The 24,362-nt window shown below is 35.6% G+C and overlaps 1 protein-coding gene across 1 annotated transcript in view; it reads left to right on the top strand.

Annotated features, from left to right (window-relative positions):
• The window catches only part of RP1 (RP1 axonemal microtubule associated), a gene marked incomplete at both ends in the record, with an annotated part of 183,132 nt that overhangs the window by 38,728 nt on the left and 120,042 nt on the right, over window positions 1-24,362 (top strand). The window contains 11 exon segments of the mRNA XM_079533866.1: window positions 10-183; window positions 833-1,045; window positions 2,781-2,958; window positions 4,680-4,811; window positions 9,466-9,668; window positions 11,378-11,467; window positions 13,505-13,637; window positions 13,900-14,051; window positions 15,926-16,080; window positions 18,569-18,627; window positions 22,096-22,259. Of these exon segments, the coding sequence (XP_079389992.1) occupies window positions 10-183; window positions 833-1,045; window positions 2,781-2,958; window positions 4,680-4,811; window positions 9,466-9,668; window positions 11,378-11,467; window positions 13,505-13,637; window positions 13,900-14,051; window positions 15,926-16,080; window positions 18,569-18,627; window positions 22,096-22,259 (1,653 nt within the window).

The following is a 24,362-nucleotide window of genomic DNA, read 5'->3' as shown; positions in this document are numbered from 1 at the left end:
CAATGTTAGAGCAAAGACAAGTCTTGCTGTGAGCTCTGCATTCACCTTCAACCAAATGGTTGTGCCATTCTCGAGTCAGCGAGGAACCCAGGTCACACTGTAATGTTCAATCTTCATGGCAAAGTAGCTGATGAAAAAACAGGATATGCTGGAATTTCCAAGGAATTTGTTGTGCATGTCAAGGTAAGGTTTGGGGAGATAAATTAAGTAGACTTTTCTAAAACTGTAGAATTTTCAGGAGAACAGTAGAATTTTCTAAAATTTCTAAAATACTATTGTGAAGTAGGTCATATCTAATCTGAGAAGTATAAGCTGAAAGAATGATCCTCCTCCACCAGATGGACTAAAGCCACAATTTAATAGATTGAAATTTTCATTTTCTGCCCTTCTTAGGCAAACAATGGTGATAGTAGCTGGTATATGCAAATAAGAAGGGCTTCAATTTAGAGAAATAAAAGTCTCTCTAAAATGTTTACTAAACCTTCTAGAAATAGGAGTGTGGGTACATACAAGAAGGCTGCATGGGAAGCTATTCAATTTTAAAGGAAAACAAGTTCCTTAGCTTGCCACACTGCTTGAGCTCTGAATGTTGCTCTGTGCTACTGAGTGATAAAGAGTAGGGAAGATGATGGATAGTGAGAAGTTTCTGCTGTTCAGATTGGTGTCTGCACAGAAGGAAGCTGGGTGCATACTCTAATTACTTTCGAAATTCATTTATGCTGGGAAATATGTAAGTACTTAAAATAAGTCAGTATGAACAGTATCAATATCAAAGACTAGCGTGAAGGAAAGCTGCACTATTGACAAAGGACTTATTATCTTTCATTTGAAGGGTGTATTTCACCATGGTGCCATCATTCTGCTCAACACAAATCATTGCCAGGCTCTGACTCTCAGATCTGATGGGGGCTGCAGTGGAGCAGGTCAGCAGCAACAGGAATCCTACTGGAGGGTGCATAAAATTGGCTCTGGAGTCTGCATGTTTGAGAGTGTGAGAAACCCAGGAATGTACCTGAAGATCAAAGATGGCCAGTGTAATGGAACAGTAAGCACTTCTTGTTTGTATTTCCATCTGCAGATAATTTGAGTAGATTGTCAGTGACAGGAAAAAATCTTCTTTGTGTTGCTTGGATAAAAATTTGATGAAAGCATTGTCTGGATTTAAGGTTTTTCAGGACATTTCCTTCATTTCTCAAGGAAAGACGGGAATATAGCAAGACAGGCTGTCACACCTATTTGACACTTATTTATAAAAATTACTCAATATTTTAAAATATGATCATGTGTATATAGTTAAAATTTATTTGTCAGATGATTCTGTGTCAAGATTCTGTTGCATTAATTTGAGATTTTAAACAACTACAGTTCTACTGGTATGTACTTGTTTCAGAAGATGTTGGAGCCATGTTGGCATCCCAGCTTTTACTGAATTCTATTTTGTCCAAAATGAAGAACATGATTTTTTTTCTTTATCAACCAGCCATGCAGAGTTTCTTTCTGAAATACTTTGTCATTTATGAGCAGCTTTTATATGCAGGAAAAAAAATATGTTTGGAGAATATGGTTGAAATATTCTTAGACCCATATTCTTCATCTGATTGGAATTTAATCAAAGAATTTTTACACCTGAGAGGATGGAAAAAAAAAAAAAAAAAAAAGAGAGAGAAAAAAATAAACATTATTATTTGATCATTAAACTTGTTGTTTGCTAATTCTTTGTCAGTTTCCTGATAAGAACTGATGTAATTGTTTGGAATGTGGAATACAAACATGTTCAGGGATTTAAACTGGTATTAAATCTAAATAGATTGATGATAAAAAAAGGACTAATGAATAATTAAAATGTAAGGAATTTTATGTTGAATTGACTTTTGCAATGTAGTTCTGTTCAAATGAACTAAAATTCACAGACCTACTCATGATTTTTATCTGAGAGTTTAACTCAATTGTGTATGACATAGAATCAGAGCTGAGATCCTCAACAGTTTTGTTCTTGCTATCAATATACTCTGATCAGAGATTTAAAGAAAAATAAAAATTGATCTGTATTTTGAATGCAGGCTTTCTGAATGTCTTGCTTTTTTAGCAGCACCCTCACCACAGGATAGAAAATAATCTTTCATGTACAGTCTGGATGTTTATTTTGAGCAGTTACTGTATTTTAAGGTTAAAATTACAACATGTGACCGGGTGCTCTTCTCTCTGAGACATGTTGAACTGGGATTTTTGTAGTCTGTTTCTGGCTTCTGGCCACAAGAAAGTTGTTGTATTCTGATAAGTAGTTGAATCCAAATGCTGTTTGTTACAGTGGCTACTACATTCGTGTGCACAGTGCTTTTAAATCCACAAATGTATTCACTTATCACTGTTAGAGCGCCAGATCATTGGAGTACTACTACTGCTGAGGTTTTGGTTGACTAAGACATTGAAATTGATGCTATAAGTGTTGTGAGATGAAGATAAAAAAATGTTTTCACATTCCTTAACCTTCTAAAGGCTTATTAAATGGGAATTTCTCTGAATATATCCTGGACTTTGCCTAAACCCTAACATTATTCAGAATACTTTTTTTCATTTGCTCATATTATTGATTGGCCTTTTTGTCATGGAGGACTACACAGAACCAAGATTTGGGTAATAATGTAGCACATTATGAAGATCCTAAAGTTAATCTGAAATGTCACTAGAAAATAGTAATATATAAGTCTTAAGAAACATTCAGCTTACATAGATACGTCAGTGCAATTGCTGATTTCAGATTTCTGTTTCCAATTTCTTAGGGCACGGGTGATGAATACTGTCACTTCAAAATTGAGAAGAATTGGGAGGCTGGATCTGTAAGTCTGGAATCAGTGCGGAGTAAAGGGATATACGTTGGTCTCCTTCCAGATGGTCAGACCAAGCCAGTCATTAACATTGGAGAGAGCAACACTTTTTTCTACCCGCAGGTCATCAAATGTATGTGATTTCTTAATATTGCAGTTTGCCTAAGTGACTAGTGTTTCTGACAGACAAAGTTCAAAACAAAAACACCTAAGATAGATCATTTGCTTTTGCCTTGTTGTTTTTAGTAATTTTAAAAGCGAGAAGTTTTATCACACAGTTTGTCCAGGGTAGTTAGTTAATTTTGCTCTATTTTTTTCCTTTAATAAAAATAAAGGGTGCTGAAGAATTTTTTTTTATTTTTTTTTATTTATTTTTTTTTTTTAAACTAAACAAACAAATTTTGGAGCATGAGAATCAAAACAGATGACAGGATAGACATGGAGTTGACTCCTTGGCCTATTCCCCATTCTGGCTACAGATTCTAGAATCTGGGGAGATACTATCTTGCTTTCAGATACACCATACTTTCCTATTTTATAGGGAAAGCTCTAAAATTTAATGAGGGCATATGTAGCAGAAATGCTAAGTCATGGCCTGAACCACTGATTGAGCACCTGGTGGGAAGGCAGGGCCAACCCAGAGAAGTTCAGGTGCATGCAATGCCCCTGAGTGACTGGAATAGATGAGCCAGGGTCCACCCCTTCCCAAATCTCACTTAAGGGTTGCAGTGGAGGTGAGAGTATCTTGCTGGAAATCCCTGGATCACTGTTTGCTTGTCTCACCACCTTTTGGAGAATCAAGTTTTTAATTTGGTGAGGGATTTGGAGCCAGCTGGTTGGGATCATTATTGTAGAAAATAAAACTTTATCTGCAGTCTTATCTAAAGGACATAGAGAGAACAAGAAATGCAACAACTAATGGCAATGCTAAAGTGACCATTGGTTGAAAATTAAGAATTCTGTCAGGTTTTTGTCAGACAAATGAAGAACAGACTCAACTTGAGGGCTTCAATCCACGAAGGGAAAATATGAAAACACAGACCCTGTTACTTTTGTTTCATGTCTTTAATTCTGTTTCATTTATTTCGTCACCAAGACATACGGAAGTATTTTCGAAGTCACTGTGATGGCATTGCTACCATTCAGTCCCTGCTTGTGGCAAGGTGCTGAGAGTATTTCAGTCTCTGTGTCCTTATAGACTAAAGCAAAGTTTTTTTTCTTTGCAGCCTTTTGGGAAGAGCATGGTTTTCAATGGAAATTCTCAAAAAAGCAGGGCTTACTGATGCTGTTAAAATAAAGTGAACTGTTACCTTGTTACAGGCTGGAGTTCTCCTGAATTCTTGTTACCCAATAAAAGGAGGAAAACAGTAGTTACTGTTTTCTATCAAAGCAAGAAAGATTTGTCTGTTTGCTAGTTCATATTATCAGAAATGGCCTCTAGCAGTTTTCATTTCAGCATTCCTACTCTTTAAGAAAGGAAATACCGTGAAGAAGCTGATCTTGTGGAAAACCACATTTGAGCAGGTCATTTCATTCTTGCCTTGGTGTTAAACTGCTACTTAGATTTTCAAAGCACTAAAATGGATATTTATTGGTACATCATATTTATTCTCTACTTTTTGTGATGTTGCTAACAACAAAAGCCTATTACTAGTAGCTGTGTGATATATAGAGAAAAGATTTTGGTATCCATCGTGTTGAATTATCAGTAGGTCTAGTATTAGTGTTTGTCACATATGCACATATGGAAAGCTTCTGAGGGGGAGAAAAAATAAAAGAAGTAGCAAATGATTCGTAAATTTCTGTAATTTCTGATTACTAATTTCTAATAACTGAAACATTTGATTGTTTCAGTTGGCTGTGAAAATCCCACAGGAACTCTTGTAGAAACCACTCAAGAGAAGAAAGACTTCAGAGAATCTGAATGCTCGCCAGCAAAAGCCCAGTGGCAAACATCTCAAAGACCTTTGGTTTTTCCACCCTCAGGTGAGAAACAGTCAACAAATCAGTTCTGGTACAACATTAAAGCATGTCTGCCTCCCATGCATATTTGCAGTTACTTATCTGAAGAAGGGAAATGTATGACTTTTTTAGAGTTTTGACCTATGCATACATACATACAGCATAAAAATAATTATTTTTTATTTAAAAGGGGCATTGAGAGGTGGTTCATTGATTAGGCAGTGATTATAATTTATCTGTTGAATAATTTCACATTGGTATTTTTTGAATATGTAACCATCTATGGCAAGGACTGCTTCTGTGGAATTTAAGAGGCTGATATCACCAAGAGCCCAATCCAAAGCTTTTGGAAAGTCATGGAATATTTCTCTCAGATTTTCTGCTTTATAATTCAGTAGGAGAAAGAGTAAGGCTTCAATGTGTTGAATGCTAGTTTGGTTTATCTCTAGCTAAGCAGGTAAGAATAGTTAATTAATGTTCAGATTGCAATTTCAAAGTGTTCCCAACAAGTTTGTTTGTTTGTGAAGCAGATGCCAATGGTATAATCATTCATAGAGTATAATATTGGAGAGGATTTTAAGTAAATTAAGTTGGAACAAAACATTCTGCTTGAATTCAAAACTTAGGTGTGGAATATTATTAATTACTGTTACTTTTTTTTCTGTCAATGTTTCCATTCTTAGCTTAATATGGTCACTTTCTGTTTCAAATCTATCAGTCCTCATGTTATATTATTGTGTTACAAAGTCTACCCAAATTGTTGTGGGTTGTTGGCAAGTATGGTGATATACTGTGCATTTCAAAGCCATGGCAACAGCTTACAAACCATCAAGCCTGTTTTCAAAGGAGTAGGATGTTTTTAGGAGTGGATACAAATGATTCCTTTATAGAAACAATATCTCCATAAAACTGGTTAAGTAAGCTCTATTAGCACTTCGAACTATTTCTGACATTTCTATGTCTGTCTTTGCTTACAGAAAAGGGACAGAAATATCAGGTACTCTGCCATTCAAAGAAAATACTCACATTGAGTAAGAGATTCTCACTTAGGTTACTTTAAAAGATATCTGATCTTCGATATTCCAAGTTCTATTTTTAATGGATATTTATTAAATACTCCCTTGCTTTTTTTAAAACAGAGTTCATATTAGAAAAAAAGTGATGTTTGGAGATAGTATACAGTTCAGCAGACTTAGCATTTGAACTCAGAACAGATTAGCCGTCTACTGCATCTACTAGCCAATATATATCTTTTGGTTGTTAATTTCACAAATAATAATTGGTTTGGGATTAGTCATAGAAGAATAGAAACACTGAATCATAGAATGGTTTGAGTTGGAAGGGTCATTAAAGTCTACCCTTTTCCAACTCCATGATGTGGGCAGGGCTGCCCCCACCAGTGAAAACTGCTACAACACTAGGTATTTCTGTTGTAATGTGAATTCTCTGTTCCTTGAGTCATTTCTGCCACAGAAGTCAGGTGATGTCAGGTTTCAACATCTACTTAATAGCTCACAGAATGGAGAATTACAGTGACTGTCAGAGATATGTCAGCAAAAATGCATGAGACCATGTTATAGACTTAAGGTCGAATGTTCTGCATGAGCTGGAAGGGAAGGAATATATATATATATATATATATACATACATAGTTAGAGGATCATAGAATGAGTAGGGACAAAGAAACTGAATCGGAAGACAAGAATATCTCAAACCAAGGATTTTTAAATCTTCTGTTATCAGAAACAAAATAAAACAAAAATCAACAGTCTTACTGAGGGCACATACTTGTGTCAACTTCTGTACCAAACAGTAAGCATGAAATGGTACTGAGGATTTCTTCTTAGAATCATAGAATCACAAGGTTGTAAACGACCTATAAGATCATCCAGTCCAACCGTCTCCTCATCACCATTGCCACCATCAGCACTAAACCATATCATGCAGCACGTCATCCAGATGCCTCTTGAACACTGCCAGGGACGGCAACTCCACCACCTCCTTGGGCAGCCATTCCAGTGCCTGACCACTCTCTGAGAGAAATGGTTCTTCCTTATGTCCAACCTAAACCTCCTCTGATACAACTTGCGGCCATTGCCCCGTGTCCTGCTCGTTGCCTGGGAGAAGAGGCCAAATCCCTCTTCACCACAACCTCCCTTCAGGAAGTTGTAAAGTGCAGTGAGGACACATTTCTTTGTTCCTCATGTTTCTGAAATCATGTTGAAATTTGAATAGCAAAAACATATCTGAATTTACAAGTCAAAGTAAGGAGATTGATGCCGTTAGCTAGCAAAAAGTAGGCACAGTTTGTAACATGGAGAAAAATGTTGTGATTCAGTATTAATAAACTGTATTTCCAAGAAACAATTTCTGTACATTGCACGTTGCTTTCCCATATGTCTGGAATATTATTAGTTACTATCAGTTTTTTAACACATTTTATTTATAAAGCTAAGTAATATACAAGTAAAGTCAGATCTAATTTCCTTTAGGTTTACATTGGAAGTGGTGATACACAGGAGTGCAATAAAATACATCATGTCTATTGTACAAGCTTCTGCTGTAGACATTCATTTTTCTGATGGTTCACTTCAAAAGTGTCATTCAATCATACAATGTTTGGGGACCAAATTACTCTCGCTTTGCTTTAGATTTAGGATAAGTAAATAAAAAAGCAAAGTAATTTTTATGAAACTGTGTGAAGGATTGTGACTTCTCCATAATTTTCATGCAGGACTATCAGAATGAATTTTTTCTCGCAATGGATTTACATCATGGTGCCATGAAGTGTATAAAATCCCATGACTAATCCAGAGACCATCAAATCCTCTTTTCAGATTGGAATATTTTTAGCCTGCAGCAAATCAGTGTGACTGATTTCCATTTGTAAGAAGTGCCAGTAAATTATGAGGCAAAAAGCATTCAACATCTCTGAATTGTTTGTGAATTATAATTTTTTTTCAGGATGCAGTACTTTGTGCTTGCAGTAGGTGTTTTGGGCAGCAACACAAGAAGGGAATTCTTATACTAAGTATAAACAGCAGCATGGATTTCCTTATATTTATTAAAACCTGTGCATTTCTTGGATCTTTTAATGCATTTGTTAGGGAGTGCTTGTGGGTCACATCACCCAAACAGGTAGGATGTGGTGTCAGATAGCTTAAGTCAGTTTGTTTTGTTACAGATGAGGAACTACGTAGTTCTGGTTAGAGAAAGAATTGCTGCTTTAAGAATGTTAAGAAATCACACTGTCAAAAAAATTTAATGGATTGAAGCAACTATTTTGTTATAGTTACTGAAAGACACATGCCATGAAGACAAAGAATTCATTGGTCACAAAAGTTTTGTAAGAAGGAAGTCCCAGGGATTCATCACAAGTTTTTTTTTACATTGTATTCATGCTTTTACTTCATTGATGACATGATACAGCTCAGTGAGTGTTACAAATTTGTCACAGGTTGCTGTTTATTTATTTATTTGTTTGTTTGTTTGTTTGTTTTAGTATCTATATTGAATTTGGCTGGAGTGATATTAATTTTCTTCACAGTGGCCAGTTTGGTGCTGCGTTTCAGATTGGTGTTATCAGTTTTGATAACACAGTGGTGCTTTACATATTTTGGGTAGTGCTTGTCATAGATTGGGAATTCTTTACGAATTAATATCAATGTGTCAATTTATGAATTCAGCAATATTTTAAGTGATTTTATGCACCTGGAGCCTGTGGCCTCTAAAAGCTTGGTTCATCAAACGCGACTTAATGGATGAGAAATGAGCTGTGGGATACAAAAGGCTGAAAGAGCTGAGCCTTTTAGACTAGGTATAAGAAGTTTTTCTTTACAATAAGGTGAGGCAGTGGAGGCTGCCAGAGATGTGGTAGATGCCCCATCCCTGGAGACACTCAAAGTCAGGCTGGATGGGACTCTGAGCAACCTGATGTAGCGGTCGGTGTCCCTGCTAATTGCAGGGAGTTGAACCCAATGATCTTTAAGGGTTCCTTCCAATTAAAAAAATTATAGGTTTCTATGAAAAGAAAATTAATCTGAAGTGCAGATAATGTTCATCTTATTTAGAACATTAACAAGTCTATTTGCAGCTTTTTGAAAAAGAACCATTTAGGAACTCTTGCAGGACACAGTATATAGGCACAGTGGATTTGTTTTTTGTCTTTGCAAACTGAGGGATTAAATCTGCCTTCTGTGTTTGAGCATATTGTAAATTTGGGGGAGATAGGACCTGCTTGTTCCATGGAGGGTTCATGGAGAGGAGTGTGTAGAGGTGAATTTATGGTTGTGACATTACTGAAAAGACACTGATGTTTGCAAACTCTGTTTGTTTTTTTCTCTTAAGTAGTACTGCACTGCTGTTGTCTTATTCATACAGATCCTCCCTTAGCCTAAACACTGGCACTATATGCTTAATTATGATTGGGGAGGGGTTTTTTCTTTTCTAGTTGAATCTTGTAGCTGATCCAAACAAGACATTTTCCTCGTTTGTCACTGAAAAAATACAATCCCCTCTTCTGTTATGGTCTCCTTATCACAGAATCACACAATTGCAGGGGTTGGAAGGGACCTCTAGAGATCATTGAGAATTATTGAGGTTATGTGCTGATGTTACAGCAGTGACTGGCAGTTTCATGTCAATTTTCATCTCCTGCTTAATGTTCTGTATTTCACAGAAGAAATGAGAAATCCCCAAGTTGGTGAGTGTTCCCTTCCTTCATCTGATGACTGGAAAGTGTCAGTGCTGATGGGAAGTGCAGGAGCTCGAGCAAATGCCACTCTCTGGATATATGGAGATGGAGGAGCAGACGGACCAATAACTCTTGGCAAGGAGAACAGAAAGCAGTTGTTCCTTCCTAGGCAAGAGGATGAATTTCAGGTAGTTAATGAAGGCTAAGAACATTACTTTACTGTGTTTCTTTCCAAAGATTATCCTGTCAAGTGAAAAGAAAAAGTATTTTTCCCTTCTGTTTACACATAAAACAAATCTCTCTAATCTCTGTGTATTCTGCATTAAATCAGCTTAGTGCAAATAGTTAGCAGTGGAGGAGACATTCTTTCTTTCAGTTTCCTCTCTCAGACATTTATTTCTCTAAGACCATTGATTTGAAACTAGCTTTAGAAACTGTCCGCTCCAAAACAAATCACATATAATGCAAGACTTATATATAATTCAGGTATCTTTAGTGATTAAATGCTCTTGTGCACAGTCTTCACGGGCATACTTTAAAGGGATTATCATGTAACTGATTCAGTTAAAGTTGATAACAGACATTTTTCAGCCACCATACTATAAATACCTGGAATGCCAGAAGTTTTATTGCTGAGAGACCAATAACTGAAATGTTATCATGGTCATTAAAACACAGAATTTCACTATGTTGTTTAAGAAGAATCCCACTTTCACTGTGACAAGATTATTTCTAGATGGGCTGAGAATAAATTATTGAAGGAGCTAATATTCCTGTTTTGAAATCTTTCTGTCTGAGATGCATGTGACACATTGCTATCTTCAGATAACTGAAGCAGAAGTTGTAACTTCTCACATTTTTCTGTAATTTTCACATTTTGTGTAATTTTTTTTCTGTGCTCATCAATTCTTCCAATGCAGTCTTGGCACAAATCGAAACTAATTCTGTCAACAATATTAACAGACAGGAAGATAAAAAACTGAGCATTGCACTTGGTTAAGCACATTGGCTGTGTATTCTGATCCGTGGTGAATCTTGTTCTCTTAATTAGTGAATAATTCATAAGCAACATTGAATAATGACATACTCGTGATGTTAATCTGTAGCTCTTAAGAGATGGACAAGTTTCTTTTTTCTAAAATGAATATTGCCTCTTATAGCTCCGTGCTCTGCATAACGATATTGCGAGCATGCAGGATCTATTGGCACCTGGGGCTACTACTATGATTCTTTTACATCACGCTCACAGTACTGCTTTCAGACAAAAAACAACAAATGTCACCAAAGTGCTTTTCAGTCTTTAGTGCGAAATAGGCAAAGAAACTCTTTGAGTATGAGCTTTTTCTACAGTTCCAGCAGTTCATGGAGCAAAATGGCTACTAAAAACCTGTGATAGGCAGTTTGGATTTTATTTTTTTTTTTAACTTTTTACTTTATCAGCAATATGCATGACTACAAAAACTTCAAAAATTATCTGGAGAAGTGAAAGCCATTCATATGTGGCCTTTGCTCTCCTATCTTACTCATCTGAGTCATCTTGTACATTTATGTTTTGTAATACACTGAAAATAATCAAACAGCCATTAATCAGAAAGGCTAATGAAAGATTCACTAGAAAAGGTAAAAAACATGAGGGCAAAGTATATTCACTGAACAGCTGCAATTTCAGGCATAAAATACATAGGCCTATGCTAGCCACTAGGCTGCTGCTTCTTCCATGTGTATGAGAGACTGAAATATCTTTTTGTCATTAATTGGACACAGTGTTATATAGCAAGGTATGTCCTTTCTTAATCAGTATGTAGCCTCTTCTGCACAGAATTAATGTATGCTGCCTACATTTTTGTCATTATGGTTTATGGTAGTTATATGTTGTGTTATTTTTGTTTTAATTCAGGTTAAACTAAAAAGAGTTGGGAATATCTACAAGATAAGAATTGAACTTGGTGAATTACTGAATAAGCAGTCAGAGTGGAACATACGAAGGGTAAGATTTTTATGATAAATCCTTTTCTGCTTCATTAGTTTTTTGTATGGAATAAAAGCCCATCTTTTCATGAAGCTATGGCTTCATGAATCAAAACATGCTTTCTGTGGTACATTGTTATTGCCATGTCTTTGGTTGCTTGTGAGACAACAGAAGCACTGACGCAGTCTCCCAAAATGAACTTCTGAACTTGTTTGCAATTATTCTTTTAGTGTGTTCCAATTTTAATATATAGGTGGCTTATGCAGTTTTTCTTCCTACAAGTTCACCTATACTCCTAGAAGTTTGCATCTGTAGCTACTTCACAGCTATAAATTCAACTATGAAAAACTGACAGTGATTGAGCAACAATTATTTTGTGACAAGTGCATGCAAAGAATGATCAAAGTTTAAGTATAAACTCATTATAATTGATGCAAACGTAATTCATAATTATTTTCAAGGAAAAAGAAACTACTGCTTTGAATTCAGAGTTATTTCTTCTTTTCTGCTTCTATTCCAGCTCTACTGTTCCTATGATAGGAACATTTGTCAGATTAAATTAATACTAATTCCTGAAAACACTGACCTCCATGCAGGATGTCTTTCATAATTGCGCATAAATATTTGTCTTCTGTTTCTTATTTTGAATCTGTAAAAGACATAATCTTATTCTTTGGCTTTTCAATTATCTTAAAAAAAGACTGATGTAGAGAGCCAGTATTACAGAGTAATAAGAGACTTTGACATTCATCCAAAGCCCTTAACTGTAACCCCGCCATAACCATGTAAGCGTAAACATTTCAGTTGATGAAATAATTGCAGGAATCTTAATTTCCATCCTGGTGGTTACAGCATATTTCTTTAACGTTTGGCTTAAATTTCGTAGAGTGACTCTGACATTATTTATGCAAGATGAAATACATTATGTTGAAAGCTGTGTTATCTGACCAAGCAGTTAATATTCGCTATTGTTACGAATCAGCAGGGGGAGCTCTGCCAATAAACATTAGAGATTATGAATCTGCTGCAGAAATATTTCTTGTTAGAATAAATACGTGGATTCTTTGGATTAAAGAAAGTGGGTTTTTTTTTTTTTGTTTTGTTTTGTTTTGTTTTTGTTTTTTTTTACTGAATATTTTAGTGGAAAAAGATGATGGAAAGACATTATCCTGATTTCTTAAGTATTGGGATGCAAACGTGAATACTTATTTTCATAACAGTTCAGAAAGCTTACGTCTGCTATATCCACGTTAAAAAGAGGCAGTTTTCTGCTACTGATTTCCTTTTGCTCATAAAGGCCTATGGAAAACTGCAGTAGGCACTACTAATGCCAACAGAAACTACTCCCACAAAAGAAAAAGAAAAATTGCTTTAGTTATAGGAACTAAGTAAAGCAGCAGGTACAATGTACTGTGGATAACAACTAGAGAATTTAAATTTTTCCTGGGAATAGAGAGGGTGTTGGTACTGTGATTTATTTATTTATTTTTTTCCTGTTCCACTATAAAAGCCAAATACAATGTGAATTGGTTTAATATTTCAAAATATCTTTCTGCACCTTGGTAAAGAGAAAATAGGTGATGACTTCCATTTCCATTTTAATATGAAGGCATTAATCTTTTTATGTCTTCCAAATACATGATCTGCCTTAACCTCGCTATTAGAAGTACTCTAGACAGTGTTATGCATAGAGGGGGCCTGCTGACAGAAATTACATTAACTGACATTCCTTACAGCAGAAATTTTATTTACAATTTTAAACTTTTATTTAGATTTGTTTGCTCCAATATTAAGTTGACTTTGAAGTTCAAGACATTTACAAAGAACATAATCTGGCAGTTTCATTTGAGATACGAATATGGATCCTCTGTAGTGATGAGTAAAGTAGTAAAGTGGTAGCTAAAATAAAAAATGTTTTCATACTGCAATTTTGTATGTCGTTTTTACTCATCATGTTATTTTTTTCTGAAGTAGAAGAAAATATATAGAAAATACATTTTTCAATGGAGAAGCAAAACACTGGAAAGAGTCACGGTTAATCTGTTTCTTCCTTAGGTGACACTGCAACACCTGATGAGCAAGAAAACTCTGAATTTTCCAGCAAACACATGGTTGTCAAAGAGTGATGGTGATAGGGATTTTGTCTGTGAGCTTCCATTAGTGGAAGCTGGAAAACCTATTTATCCAAGTACGTGTGAACATCACAGTTCCATATGTATTGGTTACTTGGTTTTCAGTATTACTGTCATCTAAATTATTTTCCATCTGCCATATATCCATAAATGTGGTCTTAGCAACCTCAGAAACAAGCAGATTGAGTTCTGGAGAATATATTCCAGTAAAGTAATTACAAATCATACTTAGCAGTATTGTTTCCATTAAGCTGGAATGGTGAGTAAAATGAATTGTAATTGCACTTAACCTATTTTTTCTTTTGGTTAATTTGGAAGTTATTTTATATCGTGTTAATGTCTACACGGGTGACTTGGAGCAAGCTGACACAGATTCTCCAGTTTATCTGTGTATCTTTGGAGAAAGAGGAGATTCTGGTCAAAGACTTCTGCAGAAATCTGGTATCCCAGTGAAATTTTTGAGAGGAAAGGTAAGTCTGAAACAATTTTTTCATCCATATACATATAATTAAGTAGCTCTTATTGATTTTAAGTGTTCCTAATAAAGAAAAGATCATAGAATCATAGAATCACAAGGTTGGAAAGGACCTGCAAGATCATCTAGTCCAACTGCCCTTCCATCACCATTACTACCACAAGCTTCTAAACCATATCTCATAGCTCCTCCTATCTCATCCAGATGCCTCTTGAACACTACCATCAGTGTCAGATCATAGAGGTTTAGCAAAATAATACCTAATAGCTAAGCAAAATTTTTACGAATCCAGGAGTGATTGGAATGAGTAAAAGCACAGGCAAGCAACGGGGAAAAAAAATTAAATGAAGAATTCCAAGTGATGAGAAGAGCTGCCTGTGAACATAAAACATTCTATCAAGGTATGGTGAGATACAGGTGGAAACAAATTCCCCATGTTTTTTATACATGGGTCAGAGGGGGCTGTTCAAAGTGCTGCATATTATAGAAGTGGATGGGTAAGGGAGTGGATTGAAGGAGGAGAGGTAGAGCAGGGCCTGGGATATATCATTTTGTGTCAAAGGTAGTTGAATGCTGACTTGAACAATATGTTTTAATCCTTACCACAGGTATTTGACCATAATCATAGAGAATAAAGAAAACCTTTCCTAAATGCCCACTTCCTGTATGCATCTGCTTTGCTGCAGAACCAGTTAAAATTTTCAGAGCAGCTACAGCTGCAACAGAGGTTTGAAGTGCATTCTGCTCTGTACATAGCAGGTTCTTTCAAGTGCTAAATATGCTGATAAATTAACCCCTCTGTTTCTCAGTTGAGCACCCAAACTCATTTGTGTCTTAGATGTTACTGCCAAAAGCTGTGAATGTTTTAACTCTGTAGGTAAAACAAAATATTACACAGATGTGTTTTGTGGAAAAATAGATGCCAGTGTTAGCAGAAAACACCTAGGTACTATAAGTAATTCACTAGGGAAATCAGTTCTGCTTCAGTGGACTCTTTGGTGGTTGCTGTAAATAATGCATAGAGCCATAAAGATAATGAAGATAAAAAGAAGTATTGAAAAGCTGCAGCTCTGCCTTTGTACAATTTGAGGCAGGGATCCTTCAGAAAGTATGGCTTGTGATCATATATTACAGATACACAAGGGAGAAGTGAAGCTGCACAGTCTTAATTCTGCCATCTGCCAAGGACTGAGAACTTTACAGATATGAATTTCCTGATGTAGTTCATTCCTTCATTTTGCTTTTACTGAGAAATGTGATTTGGACAGTTGCATTCTGAGAGACAAAGCCATATGCTGCTTATTGTGACAAAAATTCTCAAGCAGAACCTTTCACTTGCTCAGCTTCATGCTCTTATTACAAAAACCTTTGTCAACTGTAAGCACAAGTCTAAGAGATTAATAAGGGTAAAGTGGTATATCAGATTCTAGTTTTGCTGAGCAAAATAGAACGTAAATAGCAGAGATGAGACCAAAAAGAGCAAAGGATGAAAATGACTGTTTAAAATAAGCATTAACAAGGGAAATAATTGCCTGAAGGGGTTCTTACTTCAACAAGAATTGTTGTAAGCTGTGATATACTGAGATAATAGTGCAGAGCTGTGGGCAGCATGCTAGATGATGGATGAAAAATCCCCACAGTTAATTTGGGATTATTATTGCATTCTGATTTTTAGTTGTATTTCTCATTTGGTCTGATATGTAACCAAAAGACATTTACCTTTAGAGTACAACCCCTTTGATACAATTCAACTACCTATAAAACCATTGGGGCATCATAAGAGTCGGATCAGGCTTTTAAATGCTGATACTTCCAGATTGTTTTAATGTTGGCAAATTATCTAGTGCTCTCTTCTCCTCTGTCTCCTAGGTCAATGCTTTTGAAGTGAAAGCTGTATCTCTTGGAAAGCTGCAGAAGGTGCTGTTGCGCTGTGAGGCTAATTCAAAGTCTCAGTATTGGTACTGCGATAAAGTCATTGTCAGAGAAGATGAGAATAACTCAGAATATGTTTTCAATTGTGAAAGGTAGTTTTCACAAGAATTATCTTAAATATAGGATAGATTCCCAAGAGTGTCTATCATTTCAGTAACAATATTTTGCCAATAAGAAATACTTAATATGATTTTTCTTCCAGGAAAAGACAGAATTGGACTAATTTGCAGCTTTATAAAATCCACAAAGTATGTTGCTTCAGAATAAACTGCTTGAGTTCATAAGATTAAATTATTACAGTGTGATATGGTTACTAGATTATATAATGTACCTCATCATACAAGAATTAGTGCTATAAATGTGGCTTACATTTCAGAATGCATTTTAAACTAAAATGTATTTCTAAATAAGAAAGAAAACAGAATTGAAATTCAGAAGTAGCATTCATTCTCAGCTCAGAGTAACATCTGTCCTTGCACGGGTAGCACAGCCTAAGAATAATGCATGCCAAGGCACTTTGCTATATTAATTCTGCAATAATTACCCTGCTAGATGTTGATCAGTAAAAATTATTCAGTGGCAGAGAGAGAAAAATTTTAATTCACAGCTTTTCTACAAGGAAGCTCTGCCTCTGAAAAAGGATTAAAATAAAGCAGTGGGGCCCAAATGTAAAGCAGAAATACTGTGCTCTGTTCAAGGAGGAGAGCAGCTTTGTGTTTCAGAAATCTCTCTGATGCATCATACCTGTGCTCAGGTTTTAGCAGAAATGGTATAGATAAGCTGCCATGTAGTAAGACAAAAATTATTTCTTAGGGACTACTTCTTACACAAAGTGGCAAATTTTCAAGTCAAATATAAGGAACCTGAAAAATTTACAGAATTCCATCAAATAGTTATGTGATTTAAGGTACAAGTTCCTGTGTCCTTCATTCAGGATTTCTTCACACCTGTGATACAATAATACAGAGAAATACATCTGTAGCTTTTACAGCAATTTTTATCTGAGAAGTTTCTTTTGGGGAAGTTAGAGAAGAGGGGATTAATAAACATGTAGAGAAAGCAACTGAAAAGCAATAAACTTAATAGGATTGTTTTGAAGTTTACTTTGGGTTTTATCTGTCAGCAAAAGAAGCCTTTAGAAAATAGTGATAATTCCGTAGCTCTGTTCTAAGGATTCTATTTCTTTCTTTCTTTTTTTTTTTTTTTTCCCCTGGAGATAAAATTGCTGGAACATTGGCATTGCACTGATTGGCATTGCACTGATCCCTTTCTGATGGTTATTATTATTATTATTATTATTATTATTATTATTATTATTATTATTATTATTTGAGTCTGTCCCTGCAGTGGCAGACATGTCTCTGTGTCTGTGTCAGTTTCATGCTGTTTGTTGATATGAACTTGTCAGGTAGGGGCAGTGAGAAAGAGCAGGAGGAGCATCCAGGGACGGAAGTCTGACACTGTCTAGGGATAGACAAGGCTTCAGAAATTTAGCACTTGTTACAGAGCCACTTCTCAGCAGCTGCTGAAAAGGCAAATTTTGGTTTGCACCTTTGATGCACGTAGACCACCTGATAAGCAGCAGAACTGCACAGAGACTGAGGGCTGGGTACGGAGAGTAAGGCAAGGGGAGCTTCTGCAGAAGGGATGGATGAGCATGTGCTGAATGGCATTTTGTCCTTGCTTAGGGAAATGAGGAACAATATATGCAAGCTTTGTATCTTCTTTATAGTCTACTGAGGCTCTTTTGGCCCTGAGGCTCCAACTTTGGAGTGAATTATACTCTTCCTCATTCTGGGGGCAGCTCTTTTTTCCTCTTGGCCTCTCTACGCTCATTCTCTTCAGCTTATGCTGGATTGCAGAGAGCCTTCATAGGAGACTCAATGATTTCAGTTGTTCTTGGAGAGTCTGTGGGAGTGGACCCAGTAAATAAAACCCAGCAGCCCAGAAGCTTAATGAATATATTTTTGTTCTGTAGAAATTGAAGGTTTTGTTTGTTTGTTTCTTTGTTTATGAAACAGGAGGGAACTACAAGAGTTAGTAACATATTCTGAATAGAAAGTTTTCAAAATAATCTAATCCAAATAATAGCCTAGTGTAACACAGCTAAGAGGCCTGCGTAACATTTACCTTCATCCAGTCTTCAGACTCATCTGTCAGTCTTCAGCTGTTAGGGAGAACAAGGAAGCACAGAATTTGATTCCATCTCTGTTTTTAAGAACGAGCTTTGAACTTAAGAAATGGTGAAATAGATACACACAAATTATAAATGGCGCTTAGTCTGGAGAACTGAAATATTTTTCTGCTCCTTTTTAACTATACAAATAATTATGGTTGTGCCACATGAATCTCTTAAAGGACATGGGTATATTTCATTCATATGCAGCTCTTACATTTGCAAAAGTACAATTTCAATTGTTGAGTCAAACCCTTAATTCCCACTTTATCATCTCTCAAATAAAATACTAACATTTTTGTATTTACTGTAATATATATTTGTTATGAAAGTGAGATGCCAGTAATGCAATTATATTGTCTCTGGTTGTTTTTTTTTGTTGTTTTTTTTTTTGCTATTTTCAGGTGGCTTCCTTTTATGTCCCAAGGTGTAATTCATTCAGAAATGGAGCTGTACCCTCAAGGTAAGTTTTCAGTTTTTATTCTATGGAAGTGTGATCAATAAACAAATTGTACTGAAGAACTTTAGGCTGAATTTATACATCAAATATTAAGGTTAACCATTTTGCTGCTTCTTTTTGGTATTTCAAGAAGAATACAGTTTGTATTTACGTTGCATGATGGGAGTAAGTATTTTTTGAGGATGTAGTGAGTGAAGGATTGAGATGGAAAATTCTCTCATATTGGCATGAAGATTAGAATCACAAAATGTCCTTTTCATCTTTTCTTTCAAGTCTTTTACTTAATGTTGAAGGATAGACCCTTTACCAACTGCATTTTTGTTGGTTTTTTTTTGGCAGAATTTCAAACAACTCAACAGCTGAAAAGGCAAGAAGCAGCTAATGGTAAATGCTCTAGTCTGGCTTTAATGTAGAGTATTTGTTTCAGAACTAACTGCTTTATGTGTTTCTTGCTGTTTTTATTTATTTTAAAACATTAATTACAGTAGTTTGTTTGAATATTTTGGTAAACTCTGAACTTCATATCTTAATTTAAACAATAAATCACTTTGTTTTTCTTTTCCTTGATATTTTTCTTTCCAATGATGTTAATTTTCTCTCTGTTCTCTGTTCTCTTGAAAACTTTTTTTTTTTTTTTTTAAATTTCTGCTCTTTTATTTAAAACTTGAAAGATAATTTATTTTTCACTCTCCCAGGCTATACATAGGTTTCACTGCTGGCTTTAGATTTTCTGATTTTTACCGGGGATTTCATATTTGTTAAGCTTGATTTTTCTGTCAACCTGACTTCCTTGCACCCAGTGCAGATTACATTACGAATCTTAATAACACATAGCATTTTCTCACTTGTGAGAAGTACTGCAGGTTGAATGACAATTTAGAAGCTGTCAGAAGGAATTTTAAATATATTTATTCATAATTTATTATATCAATCAAGATATTTGGAGAGACCAAATAATTTGTTTTAAATAGCATCTCCATGGAAAGTCATTTAACTATAAAGCCTGTTAACAATTACTTTACAAATTGTATTCAAATTCTATTCTTCTTTAAAACCTTTTTCTTTGAAGGAAAAATATCTTTGCTCTAGTTCCTTTCCATGCCTCTTTCAGAAGGTGTTCATTTTTAATCTGTTCATCAATCTTTTTCTTACCTGATTTGCCTGCCTCACTTCTGCAAGGTCCGCACCTACAGGTCTGCCTGTACACAGTTAAATGAGGCTCCTTAGTGCTTCCTTAATTTACAAGTCTCTGATTTGTTTCTTTTAAGTTTTACTTCTGTGATGTATGTTAAAATCTGTAACAGGCAAAGACTGCTCTGTAAAACTAATGAAGGATGATAATGAGATTGAATAAAATAAATATTTATTCAATTGGCTTCTCTCCAGTGGAGATGGGCTTGGACTTGCAACAGGTATTTTGATCACAGCACTGCCATCCTGACTTACTGAGAAAAATGTGTTTGTCTGGTCCAGAAGACTTGGGCAACTTTGTCATTAATAAAACTTTTCCACTGTCAAAACACACCTGTTTTATAGAAACATTTGTTGCAAATGTCCTCAGTCTGGGTTGGGTAGCCAAAAATGCACCAAATAGCCTTGTATTTGGATGTATGGGGCACTTCCTCAGTTAGGAAACTCCAGAAAGGAGACTGAAAGAGAAGACTGTGAGTACTGGAGGAGCGCGTAATCTGTAATTTTGTTCGTTTTTTTTTTTCTTGTTTGTTAAATCAAATTATGATTATATGATTTTTATCCTTTTTCCTTTTTCTAATTTATTTTATTTTATTTTTTCCCTAAAACAAAATTGTTTTCCAGGTTGTAGAACTTTCTAGTTATTTCATTGTATTTTTCAATATAAGGAACTTGGAGAGGCTAACAGAATAGAAAAGGCCATTAAAAAATTTGAGGTACAACAAATTAAAAAGTGAACAGGTCCAAAACAATGTTCATTTTGTCTCCTTTAAAATTATCATTTATTTCTGAATGAATTTTGAATTTTTCATTGGACTGGGGGAGTAGAGGGTCATATTTTACCCTCTATGCTTCATACATGCTCTTCATAAATGTGTGTATTGAGTTGTCCTTATATTCCAGCCACATGTTCCGAAGTCACTTTATTTTTAAGAAATTGATATTATAGTGTTTGAAAACAGTAGAGACTGACTTTTCTGGTAAGTGCACTCTTGAAAGGGACAAGGAGCCTTCTACTTTATGCTCTTTGTTTCTACCTCCTGTACATACAGGTTGTCTACCCTTCTATTTGATGTTGATCTCTTTGTATCCTGGTACTTATATCCTGGTTATTTTGTTAAAACAATAGATCTGTAGAAAAAGTCATGAAGATGTAAATTATCTATAGGCACAGAAGGAATAGAGTTTGTTACATGCAGGAGACTGACAGCTTTCAGTGGAAATTGGATGGTTCATTTCCTTTATGAGTATCTAAAAATTTTCCATCGCTTTTCAGGATGAGGTTTCGGCCAGACCTCAAAAATTTGGAAAACAGATGAAAGTTGATTGCTTCAGATCAATCTTCATGAGGCAAATTGCTAACAGATAATGGGGTTTGCCCAAGATAAATACTTCTGTCAGACAGCAGATTTAATTCATGCAGGTTTTACCAGTTGTCTTTTTATTAATAAAAACTGCAGTGTAGATTGTGGCATTTCTTTGTAAGATGACTGTGTGTTTGTATTTCATTTGTTGTTTGCCTTACCCAGTATTAATTCAAGTAACCAAGTGGAACTTGTTTCACACAGACAACAGCTGAAATCAAAAGAGGTGTGGAGATCATCCAGCCCCTGCTTTTCAAACACAGAAAAGCTTTTTCCAATAATGAAAGATTCTATTTAGAAGTAGATTTACATTAAGCTCCTTTCAGATATTTACATAACTTGTGTGCGTCTTCAGGGGGCAAAGAAGCAATTTCAATATCAGGAAAGCTTTATATGAAATTATTTTTTAGAGTCCTCTAGTTTCAGAATCTCCAAAGAATCTTCAGTTCTCCAAAATCATTTATTTCATGCCAGTCTCAATGTCTTGGCTCAGTCCAAGAAAAACAGGGCTCTATCTGTGACACGTACATAAAATGAAAAGGAATTGTATGCAGATTATTTTGATAGGTTTTCTTTTTGCATTTCTTGTTTATATATTTTTGTCATAAACCAAATTCCGGAAGACGAGCTTTTTCTGTGGCAGGGGTGCTGCTAGAAATCTTGCCAGTCACTGTGTTTGTATTTCTAGTTTTAAAGACTGAGGTAGTTGGCAACGTACTAAGGTTGCACACCTTATCCGAGTTTGAATGATGCAGAATTTATCCAGCCTTCCATTGCTACTCCCAGCCCTGTAACTTTTTAGACATATATTAGTTATAGTTCCTGAGCTAAAATATTACTTTATGTAATCTGAATAACTTGCTATATATCAGTTACAGTTATAGATGTGTTTTGATTTTACTTTTCCACTTTGCAGAAGGAGACTGGAAGATTACTGTGGTCACTGGGGATTTTGAAGCAGCTGGCACAACAGCAACTGTATGCCTTTACGTGTATGGAGAAAACAAAGCTTCTGGCCCCATTATTTTGGGATCTGGGAAACACCAGCTGTTTAATCCCAACAGTGAAGATATATTTAAGGTACAGTATGGTTTTTACATAGACACTGGAGAATTCAAAACATGCAAAACAGCTCTCCTCAAAACTGGATAATAACGATAATCGAAGGGACTCGAAGCAATATGTATATAAAAGGATCATTTAGCATTTCTAAGAGAGTGGTGGGCTTTTATGATAGTAAGATTTGAATCAGTAAATGTATTCAAAACTGCTTCAAGCGGACACGCGTCTCTTAGAATGTTTAATACTTGCATCTGCTTGATGTGCTACTTTTAATAAAACACTTCATTTGCAGAGACAGAAAGTATACTTGCTTGTTCTTTGCACTGAAATAGTAAGATAGTCCTAGTTATTGCTTGTATTGTATATCCGCTCTTGGAAGCCTTCAATGTTGTAAATTCCTCCATGAGATTCTTCTGGTTTCCACCCACATACTGTCATGAGAACCTTCTGTTGGATCAGATAAGAAGGAAGGAGAGGATGGATAGGCATTAGAATCAAGTCATAATTGATTGGCTAACTCAAGAGATTTAGAGTACAGATGTCCTACTTCTGAAAGAAAAATTCAAGGGTTGCAACTCTGTGAGAGATGCTTCAGAAATGTGAAATTTTCTAGGGATTTTCTAATTTCCTAATAGTTCCTCCAGTTCCAGTATTTCCTTATGACCCTGACTCCTGCACTTGTTAAATCTGTAATATGTTATTTAGATTGAAATAATGTATGCGTAATAAACAGACGGAGATTCACTGACAGATGTGACAATAATGTTTTCAGATCTTTTTTATTTTTGTTTGTGAGTTTGAAGTGTAAATATGTAAGTTCTGGCAGAGGGAAGTTAAAGGTGGCCTCTCCCTTTACATTTATTTAAGTTGTTGATGACTTGGTTAAAGTTTCCAGGTAACGATGGGTTAAGAATATCTGATATCAAAACAGGGAAGCGTAATCAGTGTACATCTGCCCTTCTGAGTAATACTGCAGTCAGAGGCTTTTCTTATGAAATCTATCTTCCCATATATGACTTCTTGGAAGTATTCGGTATGGTGAAGCACATGCCAAATACATTTGAGAAACTATCTGTCTTTCATTATCATTCTGCAGAAGATTAGGGAGACAGTTAGCAGTGAGTGGGGAGAAACCAAACACATGACATCTAATGCCAGGAAGAGGCACAGCAGGTGCTTGAACTCTCCTTCTCCTGGATCCTGTATCTACAGCACAGTTATTTCTCAGTGTAGGGATTTCTGTCTGAGAGAAGGAAAACCACTGCTTATTATGAAGCAAACGCCTGCCTTTCTGACATTACCCTCAAAGCACCCAATGGAGCAGATATATTTTTAGCCCTAGTGAGGAGATGATCCTATACGTTTCACATTCACGTTAGAAATGAGCTTCACACATAAGATACTGTCACAGTATTTGTGGAGATGACATCTCTCCTGTTTCTGTTTCCATCATAACTCCTTCCTCCTCCTGCAGAAAGGCTGAGCAGAGAGGATAGTAAAAAAATATTTCTGCTTGATGCTCCATGCCTTCTGCTGCTTCACTGATGATTTGCTGCTCCGAATGCAGTTCTAGATAGCAGACAAAACTTCACTGGAAAAATCTTAACAAATAATCAATAATAACAGTTGCACAGGAAGAACAGTTAACAACATAGCAACTGGATTTCCTAGAAGTGAGTCATGAATATGCAGTAATCTAAAAAATCATGAGAAAAGAATTGTTAAAATTTGAGTAAATCCAAGTGTGTTCCTCTATATACTCCTGAGATTGTGTTACTCGTCTAGAACCTGATTTTCATGTTGCTTGCATTACTGTGTAAATAAAATGTAACTTGATTAGGTTTGCTTACCTCTGATTGCTGTTTAAGTTATCTTAAAAACTGCTTCACCTTCAGTGTAATATATATATGTATCATATATAGTGTTCATATATATATATATATATATATATATATATATAAACACTATAAACACTATCGCCTGTAGAGATTCCTGTATGATTGTAGCATGCAACCATTGCTGAAGGTAATTTAAATGGGGAGGGTTCTTGTTTCCAATCGGAGCCCTAGATTCTAGGTTCCCTCAAGATAGTTCCATGTAAACTGCCCTATATTTGTTCTT

The sequence above is a fragment of the Tetrao urogallus genome, assembly GCF_951394365.1.
Source record: "Tetrao urogallus genome assembly, chromosome: 3".
NCBI lineage: Eukaryota > Metazoa > Chordata > Aves > Galliformes > Phasianidae > Tetrao > Tetrao urogallus.
Note: the sequence above shows the minus strand (reverse complement) of the source record. Positions and strands in the feature narration are given on the sequence as shown.